We start from the raw sequence: 21,926 nt of genomic DNA, 5'->3' as shown, positions 1-21,926 counted from the left end.
AAAAAAAAAATCGAAGAAAGACCGACTTTGTTTCCAAAACTGATCTTGTATCTACTTTCCCATCTTGAGTTTTACAAGTACACAAGCTTGGGTAAGCTTATAAAAGCCCCGTGTGTGCTTTCGATCAAATGCATCAGTCCTTCAAAAACACTGTCCTGTCTTTTTTTCTTCTATTAGTAAAAACCTTTGTCTAGAAAGACTCCCACATAAGTAATGCTGCCCTTTCTGACCAGTTGCATTCACTAGAGGCAAAAAAAGACAGGCTCTAGTACAAAAATAATATTAATAATAATACATTTACAAATATACACATACATATTAAAATACACAGCTACTGTACAATAAGATAAGTCAGAGGGTAGACAAAGAGAAATGCTCATCAGCTGGTCTCTCTTTTCTAGGACAGAATAGATGGGGTATAGGCCGTTTTCATGGTTGAGAGGGCAGCGTCTAAACAAACCATGGCAAGACAAATGACATGAGTCACCTCTTCAATCTCTGACTTGGCATTTCGAGAATAACAGCGGCTACAAAGAGAAAATAGATCCCAGATGATGGACCAAAAAAAGGAAAGGGGCGGATAAACAGATTCTCTGAAAGAATTACACAAGGAGCAAAACAAAAGCTCGAACAACAGGAGTGGGCGAAGGGACAGGCTCGCCATCTTGAGTCCTGGATCGGTAAAAGCAGCAAAAAACCGGGAGAACAGGAATCTATTTGCACACATTGACCCACTCTGTGAGGCGACACTCTTCGCATAGCACGTAACAACACCAGTGAAATCTGCAATTGCAGCGCTCGCTGCGTGTCTGTTTCAGGATGTTGTGGCCACGGCCACAGCACAGGGAGCTGCAGCTGTCTGTGCTGTAGCTAGTTTTGTTGCAGATGCGTCCTTGTGTGCCTGGAGAGTCTATGGATGCATCACGCTCACAGAAATCAGGGGACTTCTCAAAGTACACCAGCTCCCTGGACATGCTTCGACGACGCCCCCCGTTGAGCCCCCCTGTGCTTCCACTGGCGCTGTTCAATGTTCGAGAGTTGAAAACCCCATTGTTTTTATTCTGGGAGTTGACAAAGATGGCCGACAGGAACTTTTCCTTGAGCAAAGAACCCACAAGCCGGAACTCTGGAGACACATGCCAGCAGGTCTTAAACTGACAGCTCCCTGATGTGCCATGACATTTGCACTTCCTGGTCATGTTGTCCGTCACTATCTGTGTAAAGAAAGATAAATAATGTAAGCAAATCAGAAATGCGATGACTGTGGTGATGATGTACGTGAACTTGACTGCTCTCTGAGAAACACAGTGGGCGAGCACGTTATTCACCTGTCGTCCCACACGGTTGTTATGTATCTTCATGCGAGCATGGATATCTCTCGGAGACCCGCGGGAGTCGAGCCAGTCTCTTGAAAAACGGTCCCCAAATCGGACATTGTGACTGCAGCCCCCCCACTCCCAGGTGTCCTGCATAGAGCTTAGGTCATCGGGTAAAGGCTTGAGGAGGGCTGAGGGATGAGTAGAACGCAGGTTAGCGGGCAGGTTACCATGGTGACCATTTAGCTCCATGGGCAATGGCCGTGTTAGGTCGATGCCTACTCCACCCTTCTGCAGGGTCTGCAGCTGCAGCTGTGTGAGTTTCAGTCGAATCTTGTCATCGTCCTGGCGACGCTTGGACTCACAGCCACACCCCCGTAACTTGCCCATGCTGCATGCCGAGGCCACAGAATGAGCCACACCCGCTGCCAGTAAGGCCAGGGAGAAGGCACTCTCCCGAAAACCTGAAGCAGGACGAAAAACACACACAGAGTTGAAGATGTTCGACACTGTAGCTCTAAAAACGGCATTCACCTGTGCAGAATCAATAAGTCAATCAATCAACAATCTCTGCTCTGATAGTTTTCTCCCATAAACCCCAGCACATTTTGACTGTCGTTTGCCTTAGACTCTTACCCCTGTTCAGAATTGTATTGTGGTGAGGCTGCTTGCCAAGGCCCTCCAGTGAGGAGCAGTTCCAGCGCTGGTCCCGTAGCTGGTGCTGGCATTCGTGGATGGCCACCTGGATGCCCTGCAGAGCAGATGCGGTCACATCAGGGTTCCGCACACACATCCGCATCTGACGTTTACTGAGGCCTGCCAGCCTCAGGCACACAGAGTTAGGGGTTAGCACTGGATCTCCTGCCACCTTCAGGCTGAGAATATCATTACACAGCACCCTGTAGGGAGCGAGAGGGAAAAAGAGAGACATAGAGTTGGTGGGGGGTGTCATCAGAGCTGGTCAGGAGTTCATTAGTCAAATCCAGAGAAGTATGTGGCAATGGGAGGGAGCGTGGAATATTTAAGAAATTCTAAAAAATACAAAACTAGTAAAGATTTAAGAAGAATATAAAACAGAATGAATGTCTACTTAATGGGATTATATAAATACAAATCATAAAATGTACGTAAAAGTATTTTCATCTGTGCTGCTCAAAGCATGGAAAATATAATTCTGAACAGATTATCCAGTTGAAATCAAAAACAGATTTAAAATCCAAAGACATCTCATGGAGGAGTAACAAGTGAGATTCAAATCTGTGCTGTGACAAAAGAGCTCAGAAAATTGTAAACACTGATTTCAGTGTTTTAATATTGCACTAAATCCGCCTGTGAAATCAGAGGCAGATGTCCCACTTCAGAACTACAAATGTAAAATATTCGTTGAAATGATAAACTATACACAATCAACTCCCTCAACTCGTGCCGAATCTGATGTAACCACAGCCCGCATGTAACATCTACTCTCCTGGCGCTCTCAAGTGCACTTACGTTAATGCAGGTGACATAAGTGCTGCTGCCAAAATCAGGAATTGGTCCCAACGGAGTTTGTCTGATAGCTCCATTTTGTTAAGCGTCTTTCGGGACGTGACATTAAAACACTGGTATTGAAGTCCCGTGCTGAATAAGAATATCAAAAGCAAGAAGAGTGCAGTATTATCGATGCACCGCCAAACGACCGAGGAGTGAAGACGGAGAACAGAGGAGCTCGGGGGCGAGAGTAAACGGGAGGGGGAGAGCAAGAGGGGAGGGGAGTAGATGCCTCTACAGGCGGCTGTTTGTGAAATATTAGCCAATATGAAAGTTGGATCACCAGTTGATCATTGTATTATTTGAGAATGCGGTTATTGGTCCAGGCGTAAAATGACGTCTCCAAACTTTTACGCACGAGAATTTACCAAACACTGCGGCACAATGGCCTCAAGCTTAATGGGTCATTAAAAATACTAGATCCGGTGAAGTTATTTAATAGAATAAAAAATATGTATGTGTTCATTTATGCAGTTTGTCGGTGAGTCGGTAGATAAGCATATTTCCATTTTCGAGAACAGAGCGAACAAAGAAACGCTCAGGAAAAATGAAATATGGAAAGTCAACGCAGATTTTTGTTCATAAAAGAGCGAGTTATTTTAAATAATGAATGGGGGAGGGTAGGGCTGCTGGTTCCACTGTACGACAGGGAGGCAGCAGCAGGCAGGCGGCTCCGCTGACAGACCCTCCAACAATACTGTTTTTAGTCATGTGGTCCCCCTTCCTCCCACCTCCATCAGAGCGGCTGTTCTTCATTGTTGTGTTTGAAACAACTTCACTTCGTCAAGCTTAAGTCTTTATTTCAAAGTAGAAAATTATATGCATAGGAGAGTGACAGATTGGATTTTTTGGAACCACATTGTGCAACGCGGGCTCTGGCAAAACTAATGGAAAATCATAATTAAGGATCCACTTAATCGTATACGTGATGTAGAAAACAAGACCACCAGTTTTTAAAAACATTTTGAAGCATCTCAATTATCTTTTCAAATCTGTTTATGCTCAGTAATGACTGGGCCTGTATGAAACCACTTCGAGGAGTTTGCCCGAGGAGTTTGCCCGAGGCCTTCAGCGGCATCGAATCAATCAGTATATTGATCTCATTTATCTAAATTAAGCATAACACACGCGCAAACGAAGCTGCTGAAATCGAAAGGTGCATGTGTGCTACTTTCATAAAATTAAGTTAAAACCCCCCTCGAACACGGTTCGCTTAGTGACACCAATTCATCTAATCTCCTTCCATTCCCTAAGCTGCAGCAATGAAAAGTGCATTAGCATTCTGCCTTGGTGTGTATATCTAAGTGGCTTAAAAAGTGATTTGAAGTTGATTTGTATATAAAAGGCCCCCTTTATCCGGATTGAAGCTCTAATCTGCTCGGTGTCGCATGACTGCTCCAGGAAACCCGTTTGAGCACCTTCATATAAGGCTAGAGTATAAACGTAGGATGGCTGTCATTAAAGCTTTTCACAAAAGCCCACTTCCTTTTACTGTCATCTGAGGGAAAGAGAGAGAGAGAGAAGAAAAAAAGAGTGAGGTGGGGAGTAAGGGAGAGAGATTATTCAACCTACAGCCGCCGCAGTGACTAAAGTGGAACATGCAAATTAGTAGATAAATGTCATATGATGAACCAGTAGAAGTTTGGGGACATTTAAGCTTGCTCCCAGTCTGGGGTTTGATAGAGGTGCCGCAAAGTGGCTCAAGCTGTGATTACACTGGGCTACATTGCGTCGAGGGAGGTCTGCAAGCCAGATGTTTGGACTGGTTTGCATCCTCACTCGTCCCCCTCTTTTCCTGGTTCATCATACATCAAACTTCTGATTGGAGGCCATATTTCATCTCTCCCGCGTTTGAAAAATATTTAAGTAGCCCAGCAGGCAGTCTGAGGAATAGGACAGCTAAGAGCTTAATATTACTTCTATCTACATACATTTGGCTGTGCGCGTCTTGGACTCTTACTATTAGTTTCGTGGTGCCTGAGCTAATTTTAGAAACTTTTTTTTTTTTTTTTAGTTGTGATGTTGTAAAAGAAAAAAAAAAAAAAGGTTTTACCGGAAAAAAGGGGAAATGTTCAGATATGGCCTTAGTCACTGCACATTTTGAGAGCGCACATGGAGAGAGGAGGAGATGCGGTTATAGGGAGTAGGCTAATCCAACCACCGGGTAAAAAGGGCAGTTTCAGATGGCTCATATTCCGCTCTAACTGTATTGCACCGTGACACCAGCTTTGAGCAGCGACGGAGCACCACAGCGGGCGTACCCACAGCATCTGTACCAACACATCACTGCTCCAGGGACACCACTTCTCTCTGCAAGGCTGGAAAGCGCACACGGCCAGTGGGAAAATACTGTCAGGCGCGAACTTTTTTTTTTTTTTTGTTCTTTTTTTAAAACAGCGAATTGATTCTGTGATGACCGTGAGATTCCACAAGTAATATGCGCAACAACTGCCCTATTTTTTCTCTTCCTTTCTCCTTACTGCTCAGTTGTGTTTCCTTATTCATTGTGCTCCCTATGAAGAGCATTAACTATCCCTCCCTCCAATCCTATTGAAAAGGCTCCGAAAAAAAAAAAAAACAGAGGGAGATGAGAGCAGCAAATCCCTTTTTTATTCCCCTCGTAGCGCTCAATAAGAGAAGAATGTGTTGCCTATCAGTCACCGAGGGGATCAAGTCTTCGGGACTGTCCCACGCGTTCAATGCGCCGTGCAAAGCATCACTGAGAGAGACAGAGTGAAGAGGACTGCAGCAGCAGTAGCATCCTGCCTTGGACACTTCACATCATTCAGCAACCTGTCTCCACTCAAGATCCATCTAAGTCAATTAGGGCTGCCACCTTCTCTCACCTTTCAAGTCCTCTCATCGGGCTGTGGTGTGGTGAGTATAAACACCTTGCAGTTTTGTCATTTTGCTCATAATTGAGCCGCTGATTAAGAGCCAATTAATCACACAAATATTCTCTTGCAAGCAGCAAAGAAAGACAAGATGCACTGCTATACTTTTCCTCCTTTGCATTTACGCGGATTGTTGCTTTTAGGTTTATTTTATATATTTTTCATATGTGTGCTAAGATTAATAACTGTCAGAGAGATTTAGACAAAGACTATAACTTTATTTGACTAATATCTATAATAGTAATTTCAAATAAAGTTGAAATGTGACCTTTTCCTCCTCATATTTGGACTGAAGTCACGATGAGGAGCCTGGCGCTGCTGTTGGGGGTGAAAGCCGCTTGCATCCTTCTGGTGTCTTCGCTCTCAGGCACAGTGGCCGTCAACAACAGCGGCCGGTGGTGGTGAGTTCAGCAGATATTGCATGCGATGATGCACTGACTCAGTCATCAGCATCCTTTTAAGTTAATTAGAGGAGAAGCCATTATAGTATGAGCGGCGTTTTATTGCGATACCAGATTCCTCGCGGCATGCTCGGAGTAATGTGTTAGTTTTGGAAGAGTTCACGACTTCTGTTTGGGGGGGGGAGAAAAAAAAGTAACCGCATGGTATTAAAACTTGTGGGATCCCCCCTCCACCCCCTTCAAATTGCTCCACGTGAGCGCAACAACCAACTATTTAACTTATTTAAATGTAATGCATTGCCCAAACAGTGAAACTTGCTAAAGCATATTATTTAACGATATACGAATTACATTTGTAATTGCAGTTTTAAATTTTAGTCTAGATTTAATTCTTTTTTTGGACAGTGTGGTTTGAACAGGAGACAACATTTTTCAGTCCAATGTGGGATAAATTAAATACGGATTTATTTAACAGCTAAAAGGAATCCCATACGAGGTCTTATCCAGGGTCGTGCAGATTTAATACTGTACATTCCCCTTCCTATACTACGAGTCCAAACTAAAACAGCCAACCGCACCAAACTTTGTCATAAAAAAAAAACTAAAATAAAACCTCTACAGTTTAACACATTGCCCTGCCTGTTTAAAAAACTCTTAACTGTGGTCTGGATTTGTTGAGGTAACGATTTAACGAAAGATTTTTGCGGTGCCATTAGATGGACAGTATTTGCGCAAAGCGGCAGCGCGTTTTCAAATATTTCAAATGTCAGCTGAACGCCAAGAAAACAACTAGTAGGGGGAAAAAAAATAATAAGACACCGTTGAGTTTTGGAAAAGAAGAAAACATCCAAAAAGACGAGATTATTATTAATGCTCTGCAGGCCTGACCGCACCACCGTCTGGGTCAAACCTCTAACAGGCCAAGACTCGCCCGCTTTTCCGGATGATAATGCTTAACAGGAGATGCAGCCATTGGACTACACATGAATCAAAAAAATGTTGACACGAAAATCTCACAGTGAATCCAAGATAAAGTGGAAAATTATACAGCTGACACACACAAGAATGCTCCAAAATGGTTTAAACCCTGCTCCAAAATATGTAGCTGAAGAAGTACAGGTGCCATGTTTGGACAAAATTATTTCCTCACATCAGATAAAGAGGGACAAATTAGATTGAATTATATATACTATAAGAAATAATCAGCTTAGTTATTTGTATAATATTGAGTATAACAGACTATATTTTACATGTTTTCTTATTTCGGGCAAAATGTGTTAATATCTATTGTGTAGTGACTTGAATTTCTGACAGGTTGGATGTATTTGTAGTTGAGATTGGATCTCGTTTCCCAAACCGTGAGTCACACTTTCTAAAAGATTGTTGCTCACTTGAAGGATAACTTCCTGAGTGTGCTCTTCCCCTCAGCCTCTGCTATGATACTGACTTTATTCTGACAGAAGAATAACAGATGCTGAATATTAAAACAGAAAAATATGGTTATATATTCTAATCATGAATCTGACAGTTAATTGTGTCTTGTCCAAGTGATTTATAAGGAGGTAAAAATAATACAGTTTCATGTTATCTGCCAAGCCTGAAACCTGCATTGTGACTCAGAGACTTACTGTCTCCTCATGGTCTTGGAACAGCATGTGTCACTGCTTATTGTTGTAGTGCATAATGAAAGCTGTACTCTCAAAAGGCACAACCCTCATTGGATGCCAAGAGACATCAGTTTAAGATTTCAGAGGGTCACCTGAGGAGCTACATGCATGAACTGCCAGATTCTGATTTCCCTTGTCCTTGTGTTGCGCCAGGGGTATTGTTAATGTGGCTTCCTCGTCCAACCTCCTCACCAACTCTAAGAACGTGCAGTTGGTCCTGGACCCAAGCCTGGCCCTCCTGAGTCGTCGCCAGCGCCGGCTGATTCGGCAGAATCCTGGCATCTTGCACGCCATCGCCGCTGGGCTACACACTGCCATAAAGGAGTGCAAGTGGCAGTTCCGCAACCGCCGCTGGAACTGCCCGACCACCCACAGCCCAGCAATTTTTGGCAAAATTGTCAATCGTGGTGAGCCTCTCTTGTTTTTGTCACCAGGCAGTATTTGGACAATTCTGGATAGGATGTAATGGAATCTCTTGTGTACATATAAAAGGCTTTGTCCGTAAATATATTCCAATTTTTGGCAAGAATTGACAAATCCAAGTCTACGAGGCTGGATGTGGTTCTGATGGGAAGTTTTGATGTTGTATCTTCAGGTTGCCGAGAGACAGCATTTGTATTTGCCATCACAAGCGCAGGAGTGACCCATGCTGTGGCTCGTTCCTGCTCAGAAGGGGCCATTGAGTCGTGCACATGCGATTATCGACGCCGAGGCCCCGGAGGGCCAGACTGGCACTGGGGGGGCTGCAGTGACAATGTGGACTTTGGACGGATGTTTAGCCGTGAGTTTGTGGACTCCAGTGAGAGGGGCAGAGATCTGCGCTACCTCACCAACGTACACAATAATGAAGCAGGCAGACTGGTAAGGTTTTGACACTTCAACTTGCTCTAAATGTCTGTTAGATGTGTCTGACAGCATGTCAATGCAATGCTTTTGTCATTCACATCCTGCGATTGAGATTTCATGGCTTTTGGTCTTCCTCCCTGCAGACTGTGTCATCAGAGATGCGTCAGGAGTGTAAGTGCCATGGCATGTCAGGCTCATGCACTGTGCGTACCTGTTGGATGCGCCTGCCCAGCTTCCGCACAGTGGGGGACTTCCTTAAGGACAGGTTTGATGGTGCCTCCAGAGTTGTTTATGCGAACAAGGGCAGCAATCGCGCCTCTCATCGAGCAGACCCCCGACATCTAGAGCCTGAAAACCCGGCGCACAAACCGCCGTCTGCCATGGACCTGGTCTATTTTGAGAAATCACCAAACTTCTGCTCCTACAACGGCAAAACTGGCACTTTGGGAACTTCTGGGAGAACGTGCAACAGCTCTTCTCCAGGCCTGGATGGATGTGAGCTGCTTTGCTGTGGACGTGGCTTTAAGACCCGGACTGAGAGTGTGACCGAACGTTGCCACTGCACATTCCACTGGTGCTGTCACGTCAGCTGCCTGAACTGCACCAGTACACGAACATTACATCAGTGTCTATGATCGAAGGTGGACAGTATTTGGGCATATATATGGAGCAAAGAAGAACTTCTTAACTAAACATGTAGTTGGCTGACAAAGCCACTAGCACGCAGGTGGTTTGAGATGTTAGGTAGAAGCTAGAAAAGCTTCAAGGCGGGTAAACTGATACAGGGAACTTTCTGGCACAACAACTCAATCAGTGTTTTTGAAAGTAGGAGATGGAAAAAAGCACAAACATGTGAACAGGGTACAGACGCAGTATACGTGCTTGCTCTTTGCCTTTAATGCTTAACATTATCAAGTATTTAAACACTACAACCATCCATGTAGTACTCATCCACATCCCGCAAATGTTTACACTTGGATAAATAGAAGCAAAGGGACAAAGGGATGTGGTGGAGGATTGATTGCTGTAACCAGGTACTACTAGAGCCTTCTTCTCCCAGAGCAGAAACTGGACGCAATGTTTCACAGATGTTTCTGTGGCCAGAGAGCCACAAACATGTGCTCTCATAAACTTTTGTAGCCCTCTAACATGAGGGAGGTTATTTAAAAAAAAAATCTTAGTTTTCTTTAGCTGAAGTTTTCAAATGAAACTGTGAGAAGTTTATCTCCAGGGATGGGCTATCAGTTCCCAGCTTGTGTATTTAGGACCTAGATGCAGGCCAACCACTTCTAATTTTCTTTACCACATTTGCCCTTTTTGTTTAGCTTTCTCTGGGGTGGAAAACACCTCGACCCTGAGTTGCCACTCTAACTTACCACAGGATGGTCCTGATGTTACATGAATGGTAGCAGTTCTCACCAAGAAAAACAGAAACTGATTGAATAGATCTTACTGAGGCAATGTAATTTGAATGTACTATCAATACACTGAATATCATGGCATGAGTAGATGTAGATTAGCAAATCTGAGGGTCACTAAAATAATAATAATAATAACTGTGACCTGCAGATACTTAGCATGCTCTCAGATGTACATTCATGTGACACAAAGTAGGCTAAATTCATGTAAATACATGAAATTATTCCAGGTTTAAAGTAGGAAAATGGTGTATTGGCTGTAAAAAAAAAAAAAAAAAAGGAACATTTAATTTTGAAGAGTATAGCTCCTGCAGGAAAAGAATCATTCTGTATATCAGCTAATAGAACCAAAATGCTGTAAATATTAAAATATCTGAATATATTTATAAAGACGTCACTTGTATGTTTGCAAAATGATTTATGTGCCTGTCAGTGGCTGGAGAATACGTGCTATCATTAGAGTCAGGACATGTTTTGATCATATGACTTGTCTATTTTGGTGTAATGTAGCAGAAAAAAAAAAAAACAGACTCTTATTAGAAACTGAACATTATCTCTTCTTTGCTTGTTTCCTGTAAAAACACTTGTGTTTGGTCATGCACTGATTATTTACCTTTTTTTTTTTTTAAATTAGTGTAAATACAAAATATTTATTTCTGAGGATTTTTATACTGTTATAGAGAGAGAGGTAAAAGAAGACGTTTTTAGATTTTAATCAAAAGATTTAGGTTTCAGTCGGTTTTGTACTGTATGATAGAACAATAAAGTCTATATTTTCAATTAAGCTGCTGTTCTGAATGTGTCACAAGATGCTTTAATGTGTGTTGTAAGTTTCTGTGTCTGGGAGTTTTGACAACGGACCAATTGAACATATAAGCCTGTCTCTGGGTGTCCTTTGCTTAATCCTATTACCACCACCAAAGCAGCCTCTTTCTCCAGCTCACAAAACATCCCTGCATCTGTGCTACCCACCACGGAGACAGACCCTGCTTATCCAGCCACATACATTATCTTATACAGTAAAAGAGCTGAATGCATTGAATGCGTAGCGTCATTTGGTTAATGTCTGAAAGAAATATGAAATGTAATGAAAACCTAGAGTCTCCTCCAATGCCTGGCAACCTGACTAACCACAGGAGTTTGGAAAGCTTCTTAGCCCACCACAGTGCAGGAGCAGGCAGGGTCACACAGATAGAGCACGGTGGAGGCAAAGTAGCAAGCAAAGGCAACAAACAGGGATGGGAAAGTCTCCGAATTAGTCTCGACATTACAGTGTAAAACTGGAGAATCACAAGGGCCTTCTTTGCCTGTGGCATCAAATTAGAGCGAGAAGTTAAGTAATGAATTGGTCAGCATCTCAAAGAAAGTTGAGAGTTTAGTTCTCTGGACTCTGGAGGGGATTAAGAAAACAGAAAAGGAATAATCAGAGCAAACTGAATTGAAATACTGCAATTTAGGAGGCCCAATGAGGTGGAAGGCGTACAAAAACAGAAAGACGAGATGCAGAGAATTTACACTGATCACAGACTAATACATCTGACCTCCACAAACTAGTAATCTGTCTTTTATCACTGGAGAACAGGGGTGAACATGCAAGAACACGATATGGCTTGTGGCTAGTGTTGACAAATTGAGAGTAAAGTCAGGAGATTGGAAAATAAACGTGGACACAATTGGAAAATGAGACAAATCAAGGAAATCACGGGGTGAAAAATGAAACAAAAGAAGGAGAAAGTGGTAGATCTATTAAAATCCAAGTAGAGGGAAGGCAGAGTTCAAATCCCAGGCATGAGAGTGAGGTGGGAGAGTTGGTAGAGAAAGTGAGTGGAGGGGGTGCTGCCTGTGGGAGTGCTGAGGAGTCAGTGATAATTAGCTCAATTAGTGACAAAGGCAGTGTAATAAATACCGACTTAGTGTCTGGGTCCCTGCTGGCCTCTCCCTGCGCAGCCTGCGATGTGGCCCTGGCCTGACGGACAATTCATTAAACTGACAAAATACCCCACCGTCCAGGCGTGACGCAGCGAGTTAGCCCCCTACAGGCCCAGCTCATTGTTCTAATTGTCTGGGCTGGAGTCACTTTGTGGCCGCCTCCTCTTTCACCCACCCCGCCTTCACACTCTGCCTTCAGAAAACCCATGGAGCTAATGCCCCTACCTTACTCTGCAAGTAGGTGATCGGCAGGTTGGAAAAAAAAAAAACAGTAAGAGTCCCCTTGGGGTGGGGCTGCTGGTGGGGGGAGGCAGTGGGATTAGCGAATGGAGGTTGCCTGGGAGTGCTGGGAGCAGCACTGATCGGAATGTAGGAGAGATGAGTCCAGAAGCTCGGATGCGGGACAAAGCGAGAGTTAATAAGGAAAGATTGAAGGGGCTGGCGACAATGGGCCGCCACCCGAGTCGAGATGAAATTGCTTCCGAGGATTATTGGGAGAGGGTGTGAGCGTTGTAGGGTTTTTGTGTGAGTATGAGTTTGGTTGGGCGTTTGTGCTGCAGTGTGTGTGCAAGGGCAGGGGGAGTGCTGGATTGATGGCTGCCCCTCTGGTTGGGGAGCCGGGGACCAAGGGAGGCTAACCGGCTGTTCCCACAGTCTGTTCTGTTGCAGCCACCTTTGACACACGGGGCTGCCAGGCGGCAAGCAGGCAGCCATGGTGAGAAGGGCACAAACAAAAACAACAGCTCCGCTACACAAAAGTCGCTCTCTATGGAAGGCCGATGGAGGAGCGCAGAGAGGAGGGAAAGAGCGAAGAAGAGCAGGAAAGTGTGACAGTCGAGTATAAAAACAAGAAATAGAAAATTTTGGTTTTGCATCCAGCCAGCTAATGTTTCGCCAATATGCCACCATAATAAAAAAATCGACATGAAGTTGCAGATTGCTCCTGATCGGGATGTGTACTGTATGAAATTGTTAGTTCTTTAATACTTTGGTGCTTAGGCATACCAACTGTTTCATGGTCAATTTACCCATCACAATACATTTATTCTCGATTTATTTTCAATTTTATCTGGAAAGAAAAACATATTTGGTCACGGTGAAGGTTAATAGAGCACTTTTTCAATTAAGTAACTTGACAATGAGAAATACGCTTGCACCGGGCCAAAGAATGATGGTGTCAACTTAAAAAGATTGAGCGAGGAAATGATTTTCACTTCCCCAAACTGGTCTCCTTTCAATAACGCTGCAAACAGGTCAATCACATGCAGAGTTGATGGTACGCCATGATGGAGGCACAGCAGCTTCGTATTAAAATTCCTGCTCAATTGTGGAAAAAATGTTCGCCTGTTGGGTGGAGTTGGCTCCATGTTAAGGGGAGCACGATAAAGAATTTAGAACTGGGTTTGGGACCCAGCACTGACTGACAGGCTATTACAATTGGTCGTGATGGACAACGTGGCGTGGCATGGGTCTGGCGCACAACACTAATTTGATTTTCATGCTTGCCCGACATTTCATTGTAATCCCAGCCTTCGATTATGGGCCAAGATCCAATTAATTGGGGCCTTGTTATTATAGGAACACCCTTATAAAGCTTGTGTAATAATCAGAAGCATTTGCTTGGTGCCATCAAGTGACCACAGGGCTATTATGTAATAAGATTTGCAAGCTCATCTCACACATATATTACATGGGGCATTTTAATCAACTAAACCTCACCTAACGTTACAGAAAACTACAGAGTCGGTCAGATTTCTTGGAAACTATGAAAACAGCGCGAGTATGTGCTCATATGTAAGTTTGTGCATATGCTCAAGCCACTGTGTGTGTGTTTGTGTGAGAGAGAGGGAGAGAGAGACAGAGAGCGAGAGAGTGCGTGTGGGTGTGTGGATGGCAGCTGGGAGGCAGACACGGTCCAGGAGAATCATCCCCTAGCAACTGACCTTTTCGGCAGATGGCAGTTCCAGAGTAACAGCCACCCAGCATCACAATGGCCGTGGCCTCCTAACATCTCCATCACTTCATCATCTACCGGCCTGCCACAACCTGTCACACAGGAGAGGGAAGGTTATATTAATCAGAGGAAAAGCATATATATATATATATATATATATATCTCAGATTTTTGTTTATGCTCTTGGTTCACATTCTACGAAAAAAAAACAAAAAACAAAAAGGCAGTTGAAGTGTTCCCATGCTCCTGGGGTGTGCAGGAGGAGGATTGATTTAGGAGAGACACGGCGGACGCTCACAACTGTCCGCAAACCTTCAGACACTCTCAAACCGCTGTTTTCCGTTGTTCGTTTTTCTGCACATAGTGAATCAGGGTGGGAATGCGGACAGACCGCTCGACCACGGTGAGCAATCAGTATGATGTCTGTGGTCAGGCTCTGTGCCCCTATGGAGCGAGATAGAGAGCGAGCGCTGCAGTTAAGGTGGGAGGTATAAATGTTTGTGCATGTGTGCATAATATACCAGAAACTGCACATACACGTGAAGAGGGAACCTGCATGGGGTGATGATATATTGTGTACACCTCCACTCTCTCTACACACACACACCATGATCTTGGCACGATGGCCTCCTCTCTGTTGGCAATTTTTTTTGTGGATATTAAATACTTTTCTCGACCTCAAAACTGCTGAGATAAACACCTCATCACCAGGAAACATCGGACCACGAAACTCAACTCCCAGAAGTGGACCTCGGTTCATTGCAACCACCGAATGGCCGGCTTTAAGCACCATTTCACAAAAGATTTAAATGCACAGGCAATGCTTTGGCAAGAGCAATTATCTGACAAGAAGAAGTAAAGCTCCACATTTGCACGTCTGCAAATGGTAAACCTGGCAAGACCAGACAAGTGACAACAAACAGATAAAGTGCCATGTCAGAATGGGTTCCTCTAGGATTAAGTGTTTTAGACGGAAAACTGTGCGACTTTCAACCAATCATATTTAAAGTGTATTTAAAGGAGATGACATGCAAGCAAACACTGCAAGACCTCTGGTAAACAGTGCTGTAATGACAGGGAGAGTGTTTTGGGACTGGACAACCAACGGTGGAATATGTTTACAGGCAACTGACAATGTATGGGTGCAACGTTGCAGCTCCGAGATCCACATGAAATATGAGCAAAAACTGTGGTGGAATCCATGTGACACGGCATAAGCCAGTGCATAATTTCACCTGTCAGCGGGGATGAAGCCTGCATTTATTCAAATCAAACAGACTAGGCAGTGATAAATTGCATCAATATGTGTCTGGCTATATTGGATGTTAACACTTCTTCTCATCCAAACGTATCTCCGCGAAACTGTCTCACACTGGATACGAACACATTCTGTTTTTATATCGAACAGCGTATTGTTTTCCCTCGCTTCGGCGTGAGCTCATGTGTGCTGCGCGATGAATTACGACTAATCTGCTTTGCATTTCACCAGTAAAGATCAGTTTGATAGTTTTACGATGAGATGGCCATTAACCGGACCACAACTTGCCATCTTTGGATCAATAAACAATGCTGAGAAATTTCTGATGGCATGCGGTAATTATCTGTAATCCAGTGTTACTGCTGGAAACAAAAGGAGAAAAGCTCAGTTTTTGGTTTTAATTACACGCTGTGTTTTACAGCGACAGTGGGCGAGGGCTCAGCACTGACACAGCAGAGGAGGAATGTTTATTTGCTGCAGTTTAGGAGCTGAGTGGCTTGCAGGAACTATGACACATTCCTGTGTCACTGGCTCTCCCGCTTTTGGACACACTGTTGCATTCACACACTCGTGCCCCGTGTGTTAGTTCACGGCTACACAGACATACACAACTGTTCCCTTCTATTGCACACATCCAGAAAATGCTTCACCTCTGGATTCTGAAAGCGTGCCCAAACTGTATACTCATTCATGATGACTTAGTCTGACATGGCTTACTTAGGACTAATGCTTCCCTCATGTGACTTAAAGATGAATTATACACACCTTACTTCAGCATTACTGGGACTCCTGGCCACAAAGTGTGCCATGTGCTGCTGAGCTAATATGTGTCTGTGCTCACTTGCATGTCTGCTGTGTGGCTGGCTCAGCACACCTCTCCATCTTTCCCTGTGCAGTCCGATCCATTATCCCCAGCATCTGGCAGCCAAAGCCCGTAAAGAAGACATTTCTCTTGGCAAGTGTTTTTTAAAGGCAGTGACACAGGGGACAGCCAACCACAGGAGCCACACATCTTCAAGTCTACATGCATACTGAGAACTGCTTGCATAAGAGAACCACCCCAGTCTCCTTCTCTCTTGCTCTCTGTCTCTCAAAACACACATTTTCTCTCTAGTCCCACTCGCACAGACACTGCTCCCACCCGCCCTTGTCTCCCTGCAATATACTCACCCAAGCTTTGAGGCCTAATCACTTCCAGAGCCAGCGATATCCTACAAAATGTGCCAGCAATCTTTCGATACATTTTGCACCCTAAAACGTTCCTCCTGGCCCCTAAATGAATATTGTTTTATTGTTGAGTGTAATCGTGGGATGGCTGGATGGACTCGCACTGTAGAAGTTATACGTGCTGTGTTTTTATGTACAAATGTGTTTCATTTAGTGACATTAAACACTGCAGGATTTGACATAGGCGCCAAAACACAGTGTCAAAAGTGCAACATTAAATAAAGAAACTAGCTCTGTAAATGTCATTATTTGGAATAAAAAAGACCTGAAGCGATAATGTTTTCTTGCAGGGGACAGTATCGAAAGATTAATTGCACCAAGAGTGCACCTGAATGTGTCCTTGGTTGACACCCAGCTGCTGAATAATAAACACATTCTTCGCGTAATTGAAATGGCACAATAAGTGCATTAATTAATACCACGTGCATCTTGTAGCTCATTCAGGCTACAGCTGCAGTGAGCAGCTTCTCTGAAAGGCAAGCACGTGGGAAGAAATCTTTGTTTTACTTGGCTGGCAGTCACGAAAGTTTTCTGGCATCTGGTTCATCTAAACACAAATGGGTGTGTTAGCTTGATAGAATAATTGTTCTGATTTTGATAGGCTACCAGCTACACATCTGTCTCGCAGCCAGGACCTTTCCATCATAAATCTTCAGCTATAGAATAAAACTTTGTTTGAACGCAGCTTGATTTACTTTGAGCTGACAACCCGTGGGTTCGCTTGGCAAATGCAAGTCAGGTGAATTTTGCACCATTTTGTGTGTCCAAGTGCTCACCTAGTTTTCGCTGAGGGCGTCTTCTCTCTTGCTTGTAGCATATTTCTGTCCATTCCTCTTCGAGGTTGTCCATCCTCTCTTGAGACTCTGGAGGAGAAACAGTAAGATTAGATGATTACATCCCATTGAGGACATGTGACCTGTACTTCTGACATTATTTTAACTGTTTATGAGTTAGTTTTGAGGATAGGCTGCTCCACACGCCCCACAATCACTCCTGCTGGGATTCTAACCCATCACTTTCTTCTCTGCTTTTTTGAATCAGTAATGCTAAGTAATCAGATAGTCAAGCTTTCATCATGTGCAAGGGAAATATACACACACATGCCAGTTCATTAGGAACACTAATGAAAGCAAATATACTCCAATACAACAGCCCTGCACTAAATCTTACTATCTATTAAGCATTTGTTTAAAATAACTGCAAGAACTTTTGACTCAACTGTGCTTTCATTTTGGAGGCTGTGGTTTGTAGTACTACTAGAATTGCCTCCATTATTTTGACAACCCCATTTTAAGACAATGGACTAGGCCAAATAAAAGAAACACTTTTAGGTTTAATTTAATACAATCGATAAGAGTGTGCTCTCCATGAACCAGAGGGTCGGTGGTTGGTTCTCTGTGTACTTGAGCAAGACACTAAACCCCAAGTTGCTCCCGGTGCACCGGTGTGTGAATGTGTGTGTCATGATCATACAGTTGAATTACTGCCTTTCTGAAGCTGTTTAGATATAAACTGAACATTATAACAGCCGTGAAGGGAGATTTAGTGCAAGACTGTTATAGAAAGCATAATGCAACTATTGCTTAACACGTCCTATATGAGTCCAATAAATCTCAAACTAAAGTAGCCTCCTAAATTAAACTTTATATTGAGTGTACTCAATATAAAGTCGTTTTATTTTTACTACTATGCAGCCATACATAGCCAATCATATATCACTGTTGCCACACTCAGGGAAACAAACAGCAGCAATACTCTGGACTGGAAGTTGTATAAGGCTGCCATCTAGTGGTATTAGCTTCAAACTACAATATCTTGGTTGGGTTTATTTTTTTTTTTTAAAGAAAACAATATTCGGCATGAAAATACACAAAGCAGGCCTTCAGTGGGAGATAATTTGTGCATTTTTTACCCAAAATGTTGAGCTGGAATAACAGGTTGTAAGCTAACGGTTAGCCTAGCAAAACAGAGGCCAAAAAAGTTAGCTAACGTCCAGATTAACATCAACACAAGAGGCCACGGGGATATACAAAATTAACTACTCACGTTTATTTGGCTCTATGGTTTCGTGTGGGCAATGTAATATATTGTCATATAATCACGTTAGCATTTACTAAAATAAAAGCGGTTATTTGGAAAGTCGACAACGTTACCCGAAGCTCTGGAGCAGCTCCTCTTATTAAGTGTTAACTGTTTGTAGCTGTTAGCCAGGTATGCTAACAGGAGTTCAACAAGTAACTTCAGCACTGACCTGGAATCAGCTTTAAAAGACAGAAGGACCACCTCCTGAATAAATAAATACAAAAATTATATAGTGGTAAAAACAGAAATATGTGCCTATATTAAATATATTGTAGGAAATGCTTTAAAAGTGATCAAACTTGCTTGTAAAAATACAGCTGCAGTGTGTCCCATGTAAACTGGGTAAAACCTGTAAAAAAAAAAAAAATACATAAACATATCATAGGTTCCATCAGAAGAGCTTCCTGTTGAAGACAGGTGGTAATTCTTTGTAAGGTCACAACCCAAAACTCTGCATATTCACACAGGGATTGCTAGCAGATTACTTCCTCAGCACTGTAAAAGCTGCACACATACCACACGTGAGCACTGCAGTGTTGTGCCAAGTCTTCAAATTAGCCGTGACAATCTCATGTGCATTGTTTCACACTCACAGCAGCTTGCTTTTATCAAACGAATTGGGTTGACCGTGCTTTAAAGGCTTTGGGAGTGGTATTTGTGTGATCTGTTTACATCAAGACTGCAGATTAAAAGAAGATCAGTGACAGCTGCACAGTGGTTTTGACTTGCACAAGTGATCAGAGTACCCCATCTGTGAAAACACCCTGCTCTCGCCTTCAGGATGCTGTATCATGCTTACTTGCCTTCATCGGGGTGGTGATGGGTGTAGTGATGCCTGCCGAAGAAACAAAATCTTAATAGATTTAGCTTTTTTGTAGCTGCATTTCTGCAAAACAACTAGCGTTAATTACTGTGTTTAACTAAATTGGTCACATAATTAGGCAATAATACCATATATTTTATTGCATAGTTTTGTTGAAAGCGGTGACAAACACAAAAAAAAATCCCCTTCTATCCCGCCTGTTAAATAATTAGCACATAAAGTTATGTTTGCACGCATAACTGTTGACTATTTGTGCTTTTGAATCTTGTCATAAACTATCAGGTTTGGCCTCATCTGCACCTGGAATTTGTATGTAGGAGCAGCCAGAACAGAGTTTCCTCCGCAGAAAGCAGAAAAGGTCAAAACTAACCTGACACAGATACAACATGGATCTGCGATACAGGCCAAAAGGTCACACGAGCTGAAAGCAGCAGAGTTACAAGTTAGAGCCATTCCAACGCCTACTTCAGAAATGTTGCCCAGAAAAAGAAATATATATATATATATATATATATATATATATATATATACTGCTTAACTGATTCTTTGAATCATTCACCATGTTCATCATCACTCAAGTGATGCACATGTTTATTTAATTCAAGTTTACATTTATGTACTTTCTGCAACTGATTTGAAAATGACTTACACAGAGAATATGTACTTAATAATGTGAGTACTTTGGCCTTTGTTTGCTGATGCTTACATCACATATATTTGATCAACATTTCTCTTCTTATAATTTAGAAAATGTGACCATAGTGATTACATATGCATAATGACGTCTCTGTGTAAAATAATTTGTTGAAATCGTTTAAAATGTGATGTCCTGCATCTGTAAGTACTGCTGTATATTATTTACTCTTCCTATAAGCTATATTTCAAATAGATTTTTCCAACTGGACTACAAGTCCAGTTGCCTTTTTTTGAACCTTTGTTGGATATACCATGACCTGGATGACTGAGAACCTTCACAGACAAGCTCCCTCATGGGATTCACATTTTTGGCAATGCCAGTAATAATTTATGGCATGGCCAAAGTGTTGATATTATGTGGTACGTCAGTTATTTGCTGTTATTTTAATAAAGGCTGGTTTTATATATAGTTTTTATATCGTTTTATAATAATAGTTTTCAGGGCTTCTCGTCATATAATAACATCAACTCTCTTCAATCTCTTGTAGTTAAATAAATACCCCATACTGACTACAGACAGTAATGACAATACTAGTTTATTCTTCAAATCCTAAAATGTGACGCAGTTATATAAACAAAAAATAAATAAGAAAAAGGTTGTGAAACTATTATTACGTAAAAGGGATCATAGATAAAGGAAGCTCTATCTGTCAAGGAAAGACCCTACAAAGCCATTGTAATCACATTGATTAATTCTTGTCTTAAAGGAGAAGGTTAGTAAATGTAAATGTATTCTTAATGATACATAATGCTGTAATAGCCAAACTGGACAAAGTCACTTTTACAATAAATGTAACTTTATTGACAGTAAAAAGTTTTGAGAATATCGAGGGGCACGCATTTGTAACTGCAAGAACATCTTGGAAAGCAACATGACTTCTTGAAATAATGAGGCAGTTGTACATCTTTAACTTTGAGGTAAAGTGTTTTGTCATGTTACGTCATTCACAAAATATTGTATAACATTGAGTCCACACAAGGAGACAAAAAAAAAAAAGAAAAAGAAACCATGCCTCATTTTCACTTCTTGAAATTACTTCACATTTCAAAAATAATTAACAATTCAGGTAAAAGCAGAAAATGACAAGCACACATGCTATATTCCATTCACACCAACATTTCTCTACTCATCAAACCAAGTGCATTTTTAGATTACTTTTTTTTTCATCAAACAGTTTCAAGTACATTTTGCCTGCTATTCAAGGAAATCAAGTTAAACTATGAAGCAGCAAACCCACAATAACAAGTAAGAATACTGAGTTTGGTCTCATTCATGTTCCCAATATTAACAATATCAGATAACTCACCATACTGTAGCAATAAGGTATTTGGGTGCTATAAAGAAGCAGGAGGTAACATTTCATGGACTTGAGGAATATGCTGGAGAAGATTTGGAATATAGCTGATTAAATACACCAAGGCTGAAACGAACAACACTAAATAGATAACCACAAGTGATAACAGAAACAGATCCAAACTGATTTGTTGTTAATTCATTTTTAAACAATTCCTTAACGCGCGTACATTATCGAAATCGTTTTAAAATCTCAGCTCCAACTGCTGAGCGGGAAAAACCACAAAATATTAGCTGAACTGATATTCTCAGTCACACTTTGCAGCAAACTTAAGTGCAGGCCGCGGATCCAGTGCAACGCTGTTAGGATTTTATAGAAGGCCGGCTCTGTTTTTAAAAATACACCGGTGTTGCAAATGATGAGTTAATGTGAGTATTATGCGATTTATCAGTGCAGTAGAACAATCACAGAAAAAAATTCGTAAAGCCATCAAGTGCCTCGGCAAAGGTGTTCATATATAAGCAGGGAACCTAAAAGTGCAATCCTGTGTAGGTATAGCACCCCGGACCATCTCAGTCAGGCTCTCACTA

At 42.3% G+C, this 21,926-nt stretch overlaps 2 protein-coding genes across 6 annotated transcripts; one reads left to right on the top strand and one right to left on the bottom strand.

Annotated features, from left to right (window-relative positions):
- wnt10b (wingless-type MMTV integration site family, member 10b) lies at positions 1–17,256 on the bottom strand. Of its 4 annotated transcripts, XM_084554343.1 has the most exons (5): positions 17,217–17,256; positions 13,945–14,047; positions 1,953–2,215; positions 1,329–1,780; positions 1–1,214 (listed from the first exon to the last, which is right to left on the bottom strand). In XM_084554343.1, the coding sequence occupies exons 2-5, from the start codon at positions 14,016–14,018 to the stop codon at positions 714–716; spliced, it is 1,290 nt and encodes a 429-aa protein (XP_084410469.1). In that variant the 5' UTR covers positions 14,019–14,047; positions 17,217–17,256; the 3' UTR covers positions 1–713. The 4 variants fall into 4 exon arrangements, with proteins under 4 accessions (XP_084410469.1, XP_084410467.1, XP_084410468.1 ...); XM_084554341.1 differs by having other exon boundaries at positions 1–1,780; XM_084554342.1 differs by lacking the exons at positions 13,945–14,047; positions 17,217–17,256 and adding an exon at positions 2,808–2,973.
- On the top strand, positions 5,061–11,274 carry wnt1 (wingless-type MMTV integration site family, member 1). 2 transcript variants are annotated; one of them, XM_084554349.1, is made up of 5 exons: positions 5,061–5,723; positions 6,036–6,141; positions 7,962–8,215; positions 8,404–8,669; positions 8,798–11,274. In XM_084554349.1, exons 2-5 carry the CDS (start codon positions 6,041–6,043, stop codon positions 9,287–9,289), a joined length of 1,113 nt encoding a protein of 370 aa, XP_084410475.1. In that variant the 5' UTR covers positions 5,061–5,723; positions 6,036–6,040; the 3' UTR covers positions 9,290–11,274. The 2 variants fall into 2 exon arrangements, with proteins under 2 accessions (XP_084410475.1, XP_084410476.1); XM_084554350.1 differs by lacking the exon at positions 5,061–5,723 and having other exon boundaries at positions 5,960–6,141.
- Positions 17,257–21,926: the final 4,670 nt, after the last annotated feature.

Source organism: Chelon labrosus (assembly GCF_963514085.1).
Source record: "Chelon labrosus genome assembly, chromosome: 10".
Lineage (NCBI taxonomy): Eukaryota > Metazoa > Chordata > Actinopteri > Mugiliformes > Mugilidae > Chelon > Chelon labrosus.
Note: the sequence above shows the minus strand (reverse complement) of the source record. Positions and strands in the feature narration are given on the sequence as shown.

Excerpts from the sequence above, each read along its gene's own strand:
- wnt1 (XM_084554349.1), top strand. The coding sequence starts at position 6,041 with ATGAGGAGCCTGGCGCTGCTGTTGGGGGTGAAAGCCGCTTGCATCCTT. Across the intron at positions 8,216-8,403 it reads TGGCAAAATTGTCAATCGTG|GTTGCCGAGAGACAGCATTT; the intron begins GTGAGCCTCTCT and ends TTGTATCTTCAG. Across the intron at positions 8,670-8,797 it reads ATAATGAAGCAGGCAGACTG|ACTGTGTCATCAGAGATGCG; the intron begins GTAAGGTTTTGA and ends TCCTCCCTGCAG.
- wnt10b (XM_084554341.1), bottom strand. The coding sequence starts at position 14,018 with ATGGAGATGTTAGGAGGCCACGGCCATTGTGATGCTGGGTGGCTGTTA. Across the intron at positions 2,216-13,944 it reads AACTGCCATCTGCCGAAAAG|GGTGCTGTGTAATGATATTC; the intron begins GTCAGTTGCTAG and ends CGCTCCCTACAG. Across the intron at positions 1,781-1,952 it reads CAATACAATTCTGAACAGGG|GTTTTCGGGAGAGTGCCTTC; the intron begins GTAAGAGTCTAA and ends GTCCTGCTTCAG.